Raw genomic sequence first — 13,137 nt, 5'->3', positions numbered from 1 at the left:
CTTAAAGAAAAGATAGGATAGATAAAATTAAATTGGTTTTTTTCTTTATAATTTCTTAATCAAAACTAAAATGATTTTGACGATTTTGATGATTGTTCTTTAATTTAAATACAGTCTCGATTCTTTAACAATTCCAGCATGCATCTCAATATCCCCAAAATATTTCCGTACCGGAATTCTCAAGAAAATTTACTATGCCAATTTTTAATACACCGCATACTTTACCTATATACGGAATATTTACTTATATCCCAGTTTCCTTTTACGCGAGACAATTCGGCAGGCTTTTAGAAAGATCGTTCCAGACAATCGCAATCACAAGATGATGCTTGATGAAGAAAAGAAGGAAGAAGATATCGTACAGTATTTCATGCAGAAAGCGTGGTCCAGCCCAACATTCCTAAATATATAATCTTCGATAACAAAGCGCTCTTACCTTTCTTAGCGTCGCTTCGTTGTTCGCTCGGGCAGCTCTTCAGAGCACCGTTCTGATTGGCGTAGCTCTGCTCGACTTTTGTGTCATCTGAAAGAAACGGTTCGATGTTGCAATAGACAGCACGTATCATCTCTGAGAAACGTTTCATTTATTAAAAACTCACGATACTAAAAAAATTATTAAAAATTCCTTAATATATAAATAAATGTATGGAATTAGATGAAAGAATTTTAAAATTAGTAAATTTCAGTAAAACAGTTTTACGATTTACGTCGTTCAGACTCAACCGATGAATTCCTTCACACGTCACATTTTTACGACAGATTTTGCAGGCGCGAATCGGTTTGTGCCTTTCGCAACGGTACCGGGTAATCGATGAACATCCACGACTTTGCAGAGTGCACGCACGAAGTATAACGACGACAAACGTGAAGCGTCGCACGTTGCCGAGGCACGAACGAGTGCGTTAAATTTAGGCGAGAATTCCAACGGCGACGACGACGACGCCCATGATGTTAACCAGCCGCGATTCAGCGGCACAACCGCGACCTGTAGGATACGTGAATCGCGATTATGCACTGAGCCATACGAGTAGAACCAACGAAACCACCCGCGAGATGCGCTCGTATCCCCACCAGTGTGGAGTCACGTGTTTCGTCCACGTATCTACGTCGATCCAGGTGAATTTGTATCACTCACACACGTGGACGATTACGCGACCGAACGAATGGGAACTTCAATACACCGTCGTCGGTGTCGGAAGTCCACGGTCGTCTGCGTGTCGGTCGTATGGAGCGACCCAAAACTTTCAGGCTCTATCTTCCGAGAGATATGGGGAGCTTTCCAAGCAAGGGACACAGATGACACGGTGTAACACAATGAATCGTTACATCCTTGTTTGGCAATGTTTAACGAAGATGAAATGATCACTAGGTCTATTTTCAAGGTTGCCACAGAAAATAAATATTAAAATTCCTTGACTTTTCCAGGTTTTTTTTTCCGGTTAAAAATGGAAAATTTTCCAATATAAAATATGTAAATTTTAATATACATTGAAAGTCAAGAATTGTAGGAAAGCTAGCCTATATTGTTAAAAACAACGCAAAATAGATTAGCAGCATACTAAAATTTTGGGTGCAAATTCAAGCCAACAAAAAATAAATTAGTATTGGAAAAACAATGCAGTTACGAAAAAGAGCGATCAAATAGAAATACTGAATAAAATACAAATTTTTATTATTTTATTATTTGAAATCGTTTAAAGTGTGCGACTTTTGAACGTATTTCACTATAAACGTCAGATATAATATTAAAAAATTATAACAATTATCTGGAATAGGAGCAGTTTAAGGAAATTGTGAGCAAATTTCAAAATTCCAGACTTGTTTACATTTTCTCCTGACTTTTCCCGGTTTTCCCGATTTTCCAGGTCTATGATAACCCTGAAAATTTTTATTGTTGTACTGAAGAAAAATACTAAATTTTAATAAATATTTGTTTAAATAGTTCTAAATAAATATTTATTTAGTAAATTTTTTTTCAGTGTGCACTGCACCAAAATTATCTTTCTCGCTTTTGTCGAATATCAAACATATTATATCTTTCTCACTATAAGTTCCAAATATGTAGTTTAACCACAGAAGTGTTTACAAAACTCTAGTACAGACCAATGTTGAAAGATAATAATTAACTATTATTATTTTAAATATTAAAAGCTATTTTAAATATTAAACTGCGTTATCCAGTACTTTTAGTACTTTAAATAAGTAATTAATTACTCTCTTCCAGTAATTAATTGACCAGTATTAAATGAACCAGATTAGATTTCCAGTAATTAACTAACCAATATTAAATTAATCAGATCAGACAGGAAACAGACCTATAACTGTATCTCTCGCTGGAAAGTACCAACTTGTCGACGTTCGGGTGTTCCGCTCGAAGCTTGACTCGCTCCGGTACTTAGATGCGTTGACGTAGAGCACCGTATAAGCACTTGACAATTTTCCGAAAAATTCTGCAGAGAGAACCGTGTCAACCTTCCTCTTTTTTTTTCTTTTTTTTTTGGAAAGCGCACGAACTCGGGATATTTATGGAACGGTGATGTGCAACGTGCACGCACACAGATGCGAAACTGTATCACGCATTAACGCTCGTACGGGGGTACATGAGCACGCACGCACACGAGCCCCCTCCCCCCCCCCTCCTCCTCTGAATTCATGAATAGCGCCCCGCTTCCGAGTTCGACTTCCTTCCGAGCGTACAATGCCGGCGGAGTGACTCTGTCGCGCGAGCGCACCCATCTATTCTCCGCACTTTTCATTGCGTCACGGCAGTCGCGAACGGACACACGCGGGTACGCGGTAGTCGCACGAGATCCGGAAGTGACGAAACATTTTTTTTTTTTCTTTCGAGCAAACGCCCCCCCGTATCTCGGTGTGTTAACGCACGTAGCTAAAATAAGGATCCTGACCGAGTTTGAAGTCACGACGACAAAAGCCGTAAAAATCCACTACACGCAAATATCCATGCACGCCCAATCTTGCCGATGTTGTAACCTTGTAGTTACGCAACGAGTCGCCGCGCAATAAAATATATATATCACGTTAATTGCATAATGGGATCGAAGAAGCTTACACAGCAGGGATTGGACTGTCACGGACAAGACACGAACGTGATGGGAAGGGATGAAAGTCGGGGCTTAACTCCGACCACGCAGTACTATCGTATAATCCTGCGACTTTTTGAAAAGGGAAACAAATGCTTTCCCTCAGTCCATCTCACAGAAAGAGTGGTTCTGAAACATTAAAAAGTTTAGCTAGACACAGATCTGAAAATAGAGATGAATATGACCGAAAAAAAATTTGAAACTCATGAATAAAAAATTCAGTAAAAAAAGAAAGTCTTTTTTGCTTAATCTCTGGAAGTTTTTATTCGCGATCACAAAAACTTTCAGAGATCGAGAAAAAGAACCGTTTTGCTGAGTTTTTATACAAAGTTCTTGATTTTTTTATCATTTGGAACATTTTTATCTCTATCTGAAAATTTCTTTTGGATCATCAAAATAATTATGTAAGACGCTCAAACTGGTTGCTAGAATATTAAAACTTTTTGCAAAAAAAGTCGAATTAACGTTTAGACATTTTAATTAATAATTATTATATTACAATAATTTATTAATAATAATTAAATATATAATTAATAAAAATTATTAACAATAATTATTATAATAATTACTTTGATAATCCAACAAAATTATTATCGGATCTATATCCAGCTAAATTTTCAAATATTTCAGCAAAACTTTTTTTCCGTGTCAACCCCACAACATTTAATACAAACAGTCATTTTTTTCAATCTACGTAAAATCTCTGTAAAAATCCACACTGGCTATCACAGAAAGGGCGACCTTTCGGAGGAAAATTACGGAGGCGAATTTCCCTGGGGGAAAATTAGAAGGAACGTTTCGCGCGAGCAACTTCCAGCCGGGGCGACGGGCCCATTGGCCACGGGCACGTTAATACACGCGATAGGCGAAATGGGTGTGCCGTCATGCCCCGAAGGTGCCAAGCCCACGTTTCCGTGGTTCGCGTCTTCCATCTTCGTCCTCCGCAACTGCCCTGCGCTGCGCCCTTTTCGTCCTTCTCGTCGTCCGACCGTGAACTCCCTCACGACGAGGGATTTCCTTCGATCCGATCGCCACTGTCGTTCGTCGCTTGCGCAATCGACCAGCATGACATATTTTATTGCCCGACGACTCTGTCCGTTGCATAATCGATCACCCGGCGTCACGCTCCGCGTAGATTCGACCAACTATTCCAAGACGTGCCTTTGCATTTGGGTTTCATACGGGAAGAACAATTTTGCTGGACCTATACTGAGTAAATATTTAATTACTTACAGCAATATAAATATTTACTCAATAATAAGGAATGATAATTAAACCAAATTAATGGCTCTTGTACTAAATGTATTATTATATTTAGTAAATGTTTAGTTGGTACTATTCAAACAATTGACTTATTAAAATTTAGTGTTTCTTTTCAGTGTAAAAATTTGAAGACCAGATCTGAAAATAATTTTATTAAATTATCAAAATAATTGTGTAGGACGCTCAAACTAGAATGTCAAACAGCATTCTAATGTCCACCACGTTTGAATTTTATACATAATTATTTTGACGATTTAACAAAATTATTTTCAGATCTACTACATATCTACCTAAATTTTTAAATACTTCAAAGAATTGTTCTTTTCGTCAAATCAAACGCGATTTTTTCATAAAGATTTTTTATCGTTACTTTCAACTATCCTAAAAAACTACGTAATTTTTATGTAATCATATAAATATTAAAATAACAATATTCATTTAATATAATAACATACTTGTACTTTCCTAGTTGGAAACACAAAAAGGAACACTTCCAAATTATACCAAACTCAATTTCCGATAGTGCGGTGAAATTTATTTACTACTATCGATTTTGACTGTCTAAAGCAAGCCTTGTACAGTATTTTTCATGGAGGCGAACGATTGCCCTAAATATCTAATGCGTAGCTTGTTCACGTTACGATAAAGGAACAATTTCCGTTCGTACAAGCCCGCTCACAAACGGGGATTGCTATTTCCGGTAGCGCATTGTTCGATCGAGGCTGCGACTGGAACTTCACGACGTAAATCGAAAGCCGTTCCATCGGCCATAATATCGGCGCATAACTGTCAGAGCACAAAAGACTGTCGCGAAGAAATTGTTATGATGATTTTGTCGATAGCCTCATTAACTTGGACAAATATCGCTCGATATTATCGCCGTCAGAAAGTTTATACAGAGAACAGTAATCTAAATATTAATAGCGATGTATCACCATTTAAAAAATATAAGGGAGAAGGCCACAGGTCCCTTTATGATCGAATTTCATCATAATAAAATTTCAAGCGTGTTCATGAATGCGACACTTGAGTTTATTAACAGGCAGCGTCGATAGCACTTAGGACTCTCGTGCATCCTCTATTTAAAGAATCGGATGACCCTCGAAAAGCGAACGTAATGACGCATCGCTAATTGCACTATCTCGTTCGTCGCAGCAAGAACAGCCCATAAATGACGCTCGAATTTCAGTGGCAAGAAGAGCAGTGTCGCGAGTTGATGTTAACGCAAGTTGAATTGATGATTGGAGAGAAACTTTGGTCATTACCGGTTCATGAAATTCACAACTGATTAAGCTCAAGTTACGTGTTTACGCAAAATCTCGATCACACAAGATTTATAATTTTCGATTATATATTACTTAAATAACATTTACTCGTCCTCGAAATTTTACGAGAATGCTATAAACATTTATGTATATTGAGAAAAAAATGTCGAAATATTCGCAAGCAAATATAATACAAATGACATTGTTTTCGATGTTTATCGGTTACAGAAACATTAAACTGTAATAACGAAATATATATTTTGTGAGAAATATATGCATCTCATTAACGGCAAAAAATAAAACGAATGGTTTATTTGCCAGAAATAAAATTTTATTTCGTTTTATTTAAATAAAGATTTATTTCAGTGGAATAAACATTATACCTCACAAATAAATTTTTGAGCATTTTTTTTTCTCAGTGCAGAAATGCGGACTTTTTCCGATATGTTTCGACGTTAAATCGCTTTTTCCGATATGTTCCGACGTTTTCTAAATCTCCTCCCAAATTGAAGTTAATCGCTACCTACCGTTCCGCGTTTCGACATCGAACACGTTCGAGCACTCGTTCGGTATCCGGTCGCGGGAGAAGTCCGAGATTTCTTCAGTCTTTACGAGATTATCGAATTCCATCCCTGCGGCCTCACGACCTTCACCCTCGGGTCTCAATCCTTCTTTCCCTCGTTCGACAGATGTTCCCGAGCGCTCCACCTCATCCATGAAGCGAACAGTTTTGTTCTCCCGCGCGGGGGACAACACCTGTTCGCCATGTCGACTCTTCAGAATCGGCGCCCTAACGAACAGGTCCATCATCGTGCGCTCGATCTTCAGGTGTTCCTCGACGATGCGGTCCAGGGTGTCTGCGTACGATCTGCGATCGAGTAGATTGTTTTCACGGATCGAGCTCTGGAACCCGTTGGGACCTTCTAGATGCTGATATCCATTAGTATCGGATCCCGCGGGAATCGCCACGGTGTTCATCCGTCTGAAATCAAGACTGTTCAACTTGTTTTCAAAGTTCTGCCGGGTCTCCGTGTTACGGAAGCACGGCGGAGGGTCGATGAGGAACTTCAGCGCTTCCAGGTGCTCATAATATTCACGCTCGAGCTCCCCGGCCCTTCTTCCGGCGACGTTGACTTCCTCCCATCGTCCGGTGTCGTTGCCATTCGACATTTCCACGCTTTTCGCCGGGATCTTCCTCTTCCTCTTCAGGTGGATTCCATTAACCGTCTTGGGGATTCCCACGCCCTTCGATTTGATCTCATCGTTGGTAAGTTTCCTTGGTTTCGTACGGATCTCATGCTTGCTCTTAGTCCTCGCGAGTCCTCGCCGTTTCCACGAAGCGCTGAAGCTACGTATCGTGGTTAGAAATCGGGCGTTGGATCGCGACGAAGCCACCTTCTGCGGGCCTTCGAAGCGACGATGATGAGGTTGATAACGTTGACGACGCGTGGGTGGTCGTTTCGTCATCACCAGTGGATCCGTCGTCTCGCAATTGCGTTGTCGCGACGACTGTCGTTGATTCAGCGTCTTGAGACACCGAATACAATCGAAAAGCTTCATCTTCGTGGAGGATCATTTATTTTTCAATTTGTCACCTCTACCGTCACCTCAATCGAGCTTCATTAATTATCATTGATCCAACGTGTCCACGCTGAATTCACTTTCATCGCGTGATTTGTCACGACGAGTTCACCCAGCGCGCCCTTTCTTTCCTCATTACGCAATCGCATGCGGATTCATTAAACAGCGATTCGCGACCATTGTACCGTCGGATAATACGCGCATTGTTGATCGCCATCATTCACAGGCATACCCCACTGTTGTACGCGTTTCCTGATTGAACACTCATCGGCATTGCCCTGTATATTTGCTTGAGCATTCACTAAATTGTCGATCAAATTGATAAAAAAGATTACACGAGAAATTACATTGTCATAAAGCGGAGGATCAGGGGATCGATCACGTAATTATCAACGGTCTTACACTTTCCTTAAGTCTAAAATTTTCAAATCTCCCCACGTAGAAAAAAAAATTACGTGATTACTCAGATCTGCAAATTTTTATCACAACTATAATTATATTTGTATAAGTCTGTAATTCTTTTCCCAATTTATATAATACCATTTTATCTCATTCTATAGCCCACTTTTAAATATAACAGCTTCATTCTGGAACTCTGCCAACCAATAATCGTGGACTGTCACACTTTTTCTCTAACATTACAGAAATTTATCCATTGCGAGCGATCTTTTTCCGATATGAACTTATACACGAGGATCTGCAGTTGCACTTTTTTTTACTGGGGGATAAGTTCTTAAAGAAATTTTATCAAAGCATGACTTGCGATTGCATGTATTGCGAATTCTTGTAAGTGTTTATCCACTGAAAGAGGATGGTTTATCACATCGGTGTGAATCGAAACGTTTGAAATTTTGATTTTGTATCTGAATTGGTCAATACATTAATTGTAGTATTGTGCACCGATATCGTTCTTACTCTGTATTGTCTTTTATTCAAATTTTAATTCTCCGAGTCTTCAAATACTTAGTTTAATTACAATGTTCACATTTCACTTTTCCATCAATGACTTCTCCCGGAAAATCAGGCGATCGATCCCCGATCCTCGATCACAAAAAGCCGAGAATCTTCGCGATTCCGGTGCTCCTTTTTGAAATAAGCGACTTCGAAACTTGATTGCTCGGCGCGGCGCGCTCGACAAGGTGTTCCCTGATACTGAACGAGAAAGGTGGGTCCGCAGGCGGCGGCCCAGCGAAGGAAGAAGAGAAGAAGAAGAGGGTCGCCTCCTCGACGTAGGGTCTTCCCGGAGAGCCAAGGGTGCGCCCGCACGGAATTGCAGCGTGTCGTTGTGGTGGCAGGTGTACGCTCGTGTACGTGAGAATATACGTGCGAGCCGGGAACAGGTGTGTTGCGTGTGTGCGTGAACAACACGCACGCACATTCGACGCACGGCGTGGGTATGCCCCTGTCTGGATGCGCACTGTACCGCGACGACGAGCGGGCAATTTGGAGAAAAGAGCCGGGTAATAACGACCAGAGTGGGATGATCCGCGTACATTTATGGTCCGTACACGTCATACGTTGCGGACTTATTAGGCTCGTTATTATCCGGTCATCCGAGGACCCGAATAAGCCGCTAATTATCGGTGATTAATTAGGGGAGACAAAAATCTCTAATTGTCTCCACAGCTTTCGAAACCGATATCTCTCGGTTATACGAAGATTTCCGAAATATTTATTTCAACCATAGCTTTTTCCGTTTTTCTAGCATGCATAAATATTTTTAACCCCTTCAAGCCTAATTTTATTGGAACCATGGTAAAAAATCTTTTTTAAATTTAATTCAAGATATTTTAATTGGTAGTTTATGCTAAACAATTAAATTTTTCAAAATTTTGACTATTTTTCCAACATATACATTATTATGTATATCCGATATTCCGATCTCATCTGATGTCGATAGAATTAAATAATTTCAACGGACAATGTCTTCAAATTTGATATAAACGTTAAAATAGTCTGAAGCAGTCAGAAAGTGGAAAATTGATCGAATTAGAAAAATTCGTTCCCTGTCAGTTCGATTGGAAGTTAATTTGAATTATTCCTGTTTTTCTCCTATAATAATTGCTAGACATCAATAAACGGCATCGCATGAAAAGCTAGCATGATTAATTCGACCAACCAAAACGTCACCAACGCTAACTTCGGTTTCTGCGGTTGTCGCGCATAAAGGAACCGGCCGCCATTGTTCGCCGTTGAGATCATCGGAGATAATTAAACTACGCGCATTGTACGCTCAGTTAACTGGCAGGATTATTGTGCTCGATCAAACATCGGCGGTCATGCGTGGGTAATTTCTGGGTTCTCCAACGTAACGCGATGCGGGAACGAAAACGATCGAAGTCGTAAGTTCTAAATTTGTTCTTAATTATTAACAATCGTGTCAACACGCGTTAATTGTCTTGTGGTTCATCAATATTCGAGAGATTATTTACGCAATTACAATACTTGCGCGATTGCTTTATAAATTAATTATGTTACTGCAATATTTCGATTATTAGCGCTGCAATTATAAGCGTGTATAAAAGGGTAGCGTTAAAAATTTATTGAAAAATAACGATTTGCTCGACGTTTGATACCACCTGAGATTAATCGGGAATCGATATCGAACGCGGCGGCTTATTGCTTAAACAACGATTAAAGTACTCGTAAATTCGACGCTATATTACGTAACTTAATTAATCACGAGCTTATTTGACGCTATTCGTCAAAAGTTTCTGTCAGATATGGTTTGTAAATTGTTAATTATCGAAGTATGCTTGCATCGAACGTTTCCCCTTGTTAACGGCGTTTTACAAGTAAATACAATTTTCAATTATGCTAAGAGCCAGTGTTCCATCACTAGCAGAACAATGTGAAAATTGATGTTTGCATAAGGAAACAGAGAACTTACTGGCAACGTTCCTCTCCGACTCCGTCCGTGTGCGCGTTGTCGTTGTGGTCCTTGTGGTGATCTCTGCGGCACACAAATGACAGAATTACGATTACTTCCCTCTCATAAGCGAGCGAGGGATCGATCGATCGGTTTTCGCAGAGAATACCTACTGTTCTGAATTTCGGTAGTGTTCTCTTGCAGACTGCTCCTGTAGATCCTCCTTTTCGGCGAGCCGATATTTTCTCTGCGACAAAAAAAACGGATGAATAAAAATAAAATTTCTTATCGAATTATATCAACAATAACAGAACAATAAAATTCTGTTTTATTACACTGAAAACAATTTTTTAAATCTAATTGTAAATAATTTTTTTCTTGAAAAGTTGTTCCAAGTAAACATTTTTTTATATATTTACTTGCTAGAAGTAAGATATGTTTACATTTAGTAAATATTTACTTGCAGTAAAGAAATGTTTATTTGAAAACTGTTCGATAAAACAATTACTTAGATTAAAAAAATTCTTTTTCAGTGTACTACAAAGAAATCTAAATATTTCGATCACTTACTGGTTGAGACCGAGTTTTAGCTGCTCCCCAGAATTACGTAACAGAGCGTGCGCCTCGCTGTTAGTCAGATCTCGAGTGCTTCTTTCATTAATATTACTGATCAGATCGCCCTCTCTCACCCCTTGTTGAGCTGCTTTGCTTCCCGGATTCACCTGAAACAGGTAACCGTGCGGTCAATAAATTTGGTGACGGTATACGTAAGAGTTAGTTGAGTCATGATCGCTTAACACAAATTAATGCGAGTATATACGATTTAATTATATCGTGAATCGCCGAGCGAGTTATCAAACCAGAAAAGTGATTGAGAACCACTGCAGGCCTTCAGTGCGCCTAAAGGCAGGCAACTTCTCAAACGTCGACACGCGACGCTGTCTGAAAGCGGCCGCACAGGCGAAGCGACGACAAATTACCGTCACGGTAGATCAAAACACGATGAAATATAAATGCCACGGAATATTTAAGATAGATATTATAACATAAATGGTACAAATATATATATTTATACTATTTATATTATAATATTATATTAAATGTTAATAAATATATATATCTCTATATTTGTACCATTTAAGATTATTAACTTTTTCATAGCTCGTTTTTACCACCAATGTAGATTAACTTTAATCTCGGTTCAATTTATTGTTTTTCTTTTTCTAATTTTTCCCAAACAATAACAAGTTCAAATTTGAGATATAGACGTCTTTAAAAAAATATCTTTAAGACATCTTTTTGACATTTTTAAGACAATTTGCGTCTTATTTTTAGACATGCGTTTGGATTAGAACTAGAAACTCATAAACAAATTAACTAGAGAGTGGAAAACCAAACCTATGTAAAGCAAAAAAAAATCGCATCAATAGTCGAGCTTTTTGCCGACATTGCAATGACAAAATTGAACGAAGGATTCATAAGAAATTTCTTCAGATAAATCTAGAAAAATTAACTTTTTACCGGCGACGACTCTCCGCATATCGAGTTGAGATTTAAGTTCCAAACGCTTAAGATTCTCACCATGCTGTCGCACTTCCGTTGGCCGGATGCGACTCGGAACTTCAACATCTCGAAGAACTCCTTCGTTCGATACCCTCGTGGTTGACAAAACGCTACCGCGGTACGTGAAAATAGCTAGATAGAAAGGCTCGTTCCGATCTTGCTCCTTTGTCACCACAGAAACTTTTATCGTCAAACGTCGTGAGCTTAAAACGTTCAACTTTTCAACTTCTTTTATTCCATCCACGAAACAAACGGCGCGTGTATGGTTTACTTACTTTGTAATCTGCTTTTGCTTTTATATCTATTGGAAAATTTTCAAAGTTACATGTGGAAATTCCTCCTATCTATCGAATTGATCAAAGCATTCTGTGTTCTAAGTCGTTTCCTTTGATTCGTCCGATTTGACGAGTGATTTATCGCAATGAGTTACGCGTATAATTAAAATTAAATAAAAATGAGAATTGCTAAATGAGAACTACTCGCGAACGAAAGATGATTTCGAGAATATTTTTCAATCCCGAGATGAAGACTAGAAGGTGACTAGAAGAATAGACGGTGCACATCGCGCCGGAGGTGAAAGGGTACTGGCGCTCGTCCTCTGAACAGGATGCACTGTTGGACTGCCGTCATACCGGCGCCAGACTTTTCGGCTACAGCGGAACAACAAGGGAAGTTTTCCGGCTGACCTTCCCCGTGATGCTGTTTGGATTTTGGGAGGAGCGAAGGGGGACAAGAGAGGTAGCTGTAACAATGAGATATATGGCGACCTGATTTTCAGAGCGAACTCAATTTTGTTTACGCAAATTTGGCTTCCAGCCAGACCGCATTGTTTCTCGCATTTACTTGATTAGAAATGTGCGTATCAATCTCGCTGTACGCGTTCGTTTCTTTTTATTTCACTTTTCGGCGGTGAAAAATGTACGTTGTAAGCAACATCGTGCAAATTGAAATCAGATTATCGAAATTAAAGTTTGCTTAAATTGCATCGATACAATGGGATAACCGAGATAAATTTTTGTGTTTTGATATGTATTACGAAGGAAACCGTTGTGAGATACATTGATATCAAAATTGGTAACCCAATCTGTTGAGTTAAATAACATTTTTTTACTTCCATGTGTGTTAAAATGTAAATCAATTCATTTCAGAGGTTGTCGCTCGATTTATACTAAACAATATTAACATATGCACTGACAAAAAATTTTCTAAATCTTAATACACATTTCTGTGAAAAGTACTAAGTAAACATTTACTTACAATAAATAAATATTTGCTCAATAAAAAGAAATGATAGTTAAATTAATGGTTTTTGTATCCAATAAATATTACATTTAGCAAATATTTACTTGGAACTGCTCACAAACAAATATTTATTAAAATTTAGTATTTTTTCAATGTAGTAAATAATAAACTAAATTTGAGTCAAATTTAATACAGTTTCTTGAGTTAAATTAATTAACTCCATTGTTTTAGTTAAATTAACGACATATTGAGG

General features: G+C 38.6%; 2 protein-coding genes across 16 annotated transcripts in view; both read right to left on the bottom strand.

The window, feature by feature from the left end:
- LOC108770948 (Cbl-associated protein) overlaps positions 1–13,137 on the bottom strand; it is a 104,185-nt gene that overhangs the window by 49,615 nt on the left and 41,433 nt on the right. For 13 of the 15 annotated variants that reach the window (XM_018522743.1, XM_018522744.1, XM_018522745.1 and 10 more), the window contains exons 2-5: positions 10,650–10,801; positions 10,253–10,326; positions 10,101–10,163; positions 437–523 (exon numbers count right to left, since the gene is read on the bottom strand). In XM_018522743.1, the coding sequence (XP_018378245.1) occupies positions 437–523; positions 10,101–10,163; positions 10,253–10,326; positions 10,650–10,801 (376 nt within the window). Of the gene's footprint in view, positions 1–436; positions 524–707; positions 992–10,100; positions 10,164–10,252; positions 10,327–10,649; positions 10,802–11,660; positions 11,724–13,137 lie in introns of those variants that run through there. The other 2 variants (XM_018522732.1, XM_018522736.1) reach the window with 2 other exon arrangements.
- On the bottom strand, positions 6,064–7,214 carry LOC108770950 (uncharacterized). The gene has a single exon (XM_018522746.1). It carries the CDS (start codon positions 7,187–7,189, stop codon positions 6,149–6,151), a length of 1,041 nt encoding a protein of 346 aa, XP_018378248.1. The 5' UTR covers positions 7,190–7,214; the 3' UTR covers positions 6,064–6,148.

This window comes from Trachymyrmex cornetzi, unplaced genomic scaffold (genome assembly GCF_001594075.2).
Source record: "Trachymyrmex cornetzi isolate Tcor2-1 unplaced genomic scaffold, Tcor1.1 scaffold138, whole genome shotgun sequence".
NCBI classification, from domain to species: domain Eukaryota; kingdom Metazoa; phylum Arthropoda; class Insecta; order Hymenoptera; family Formicidae; genus Trachymyrmex; species Trachymyrmex cornetzi.
This window is presented reverse-complemented; position numbering and strand designations above follow the sequence as displayed.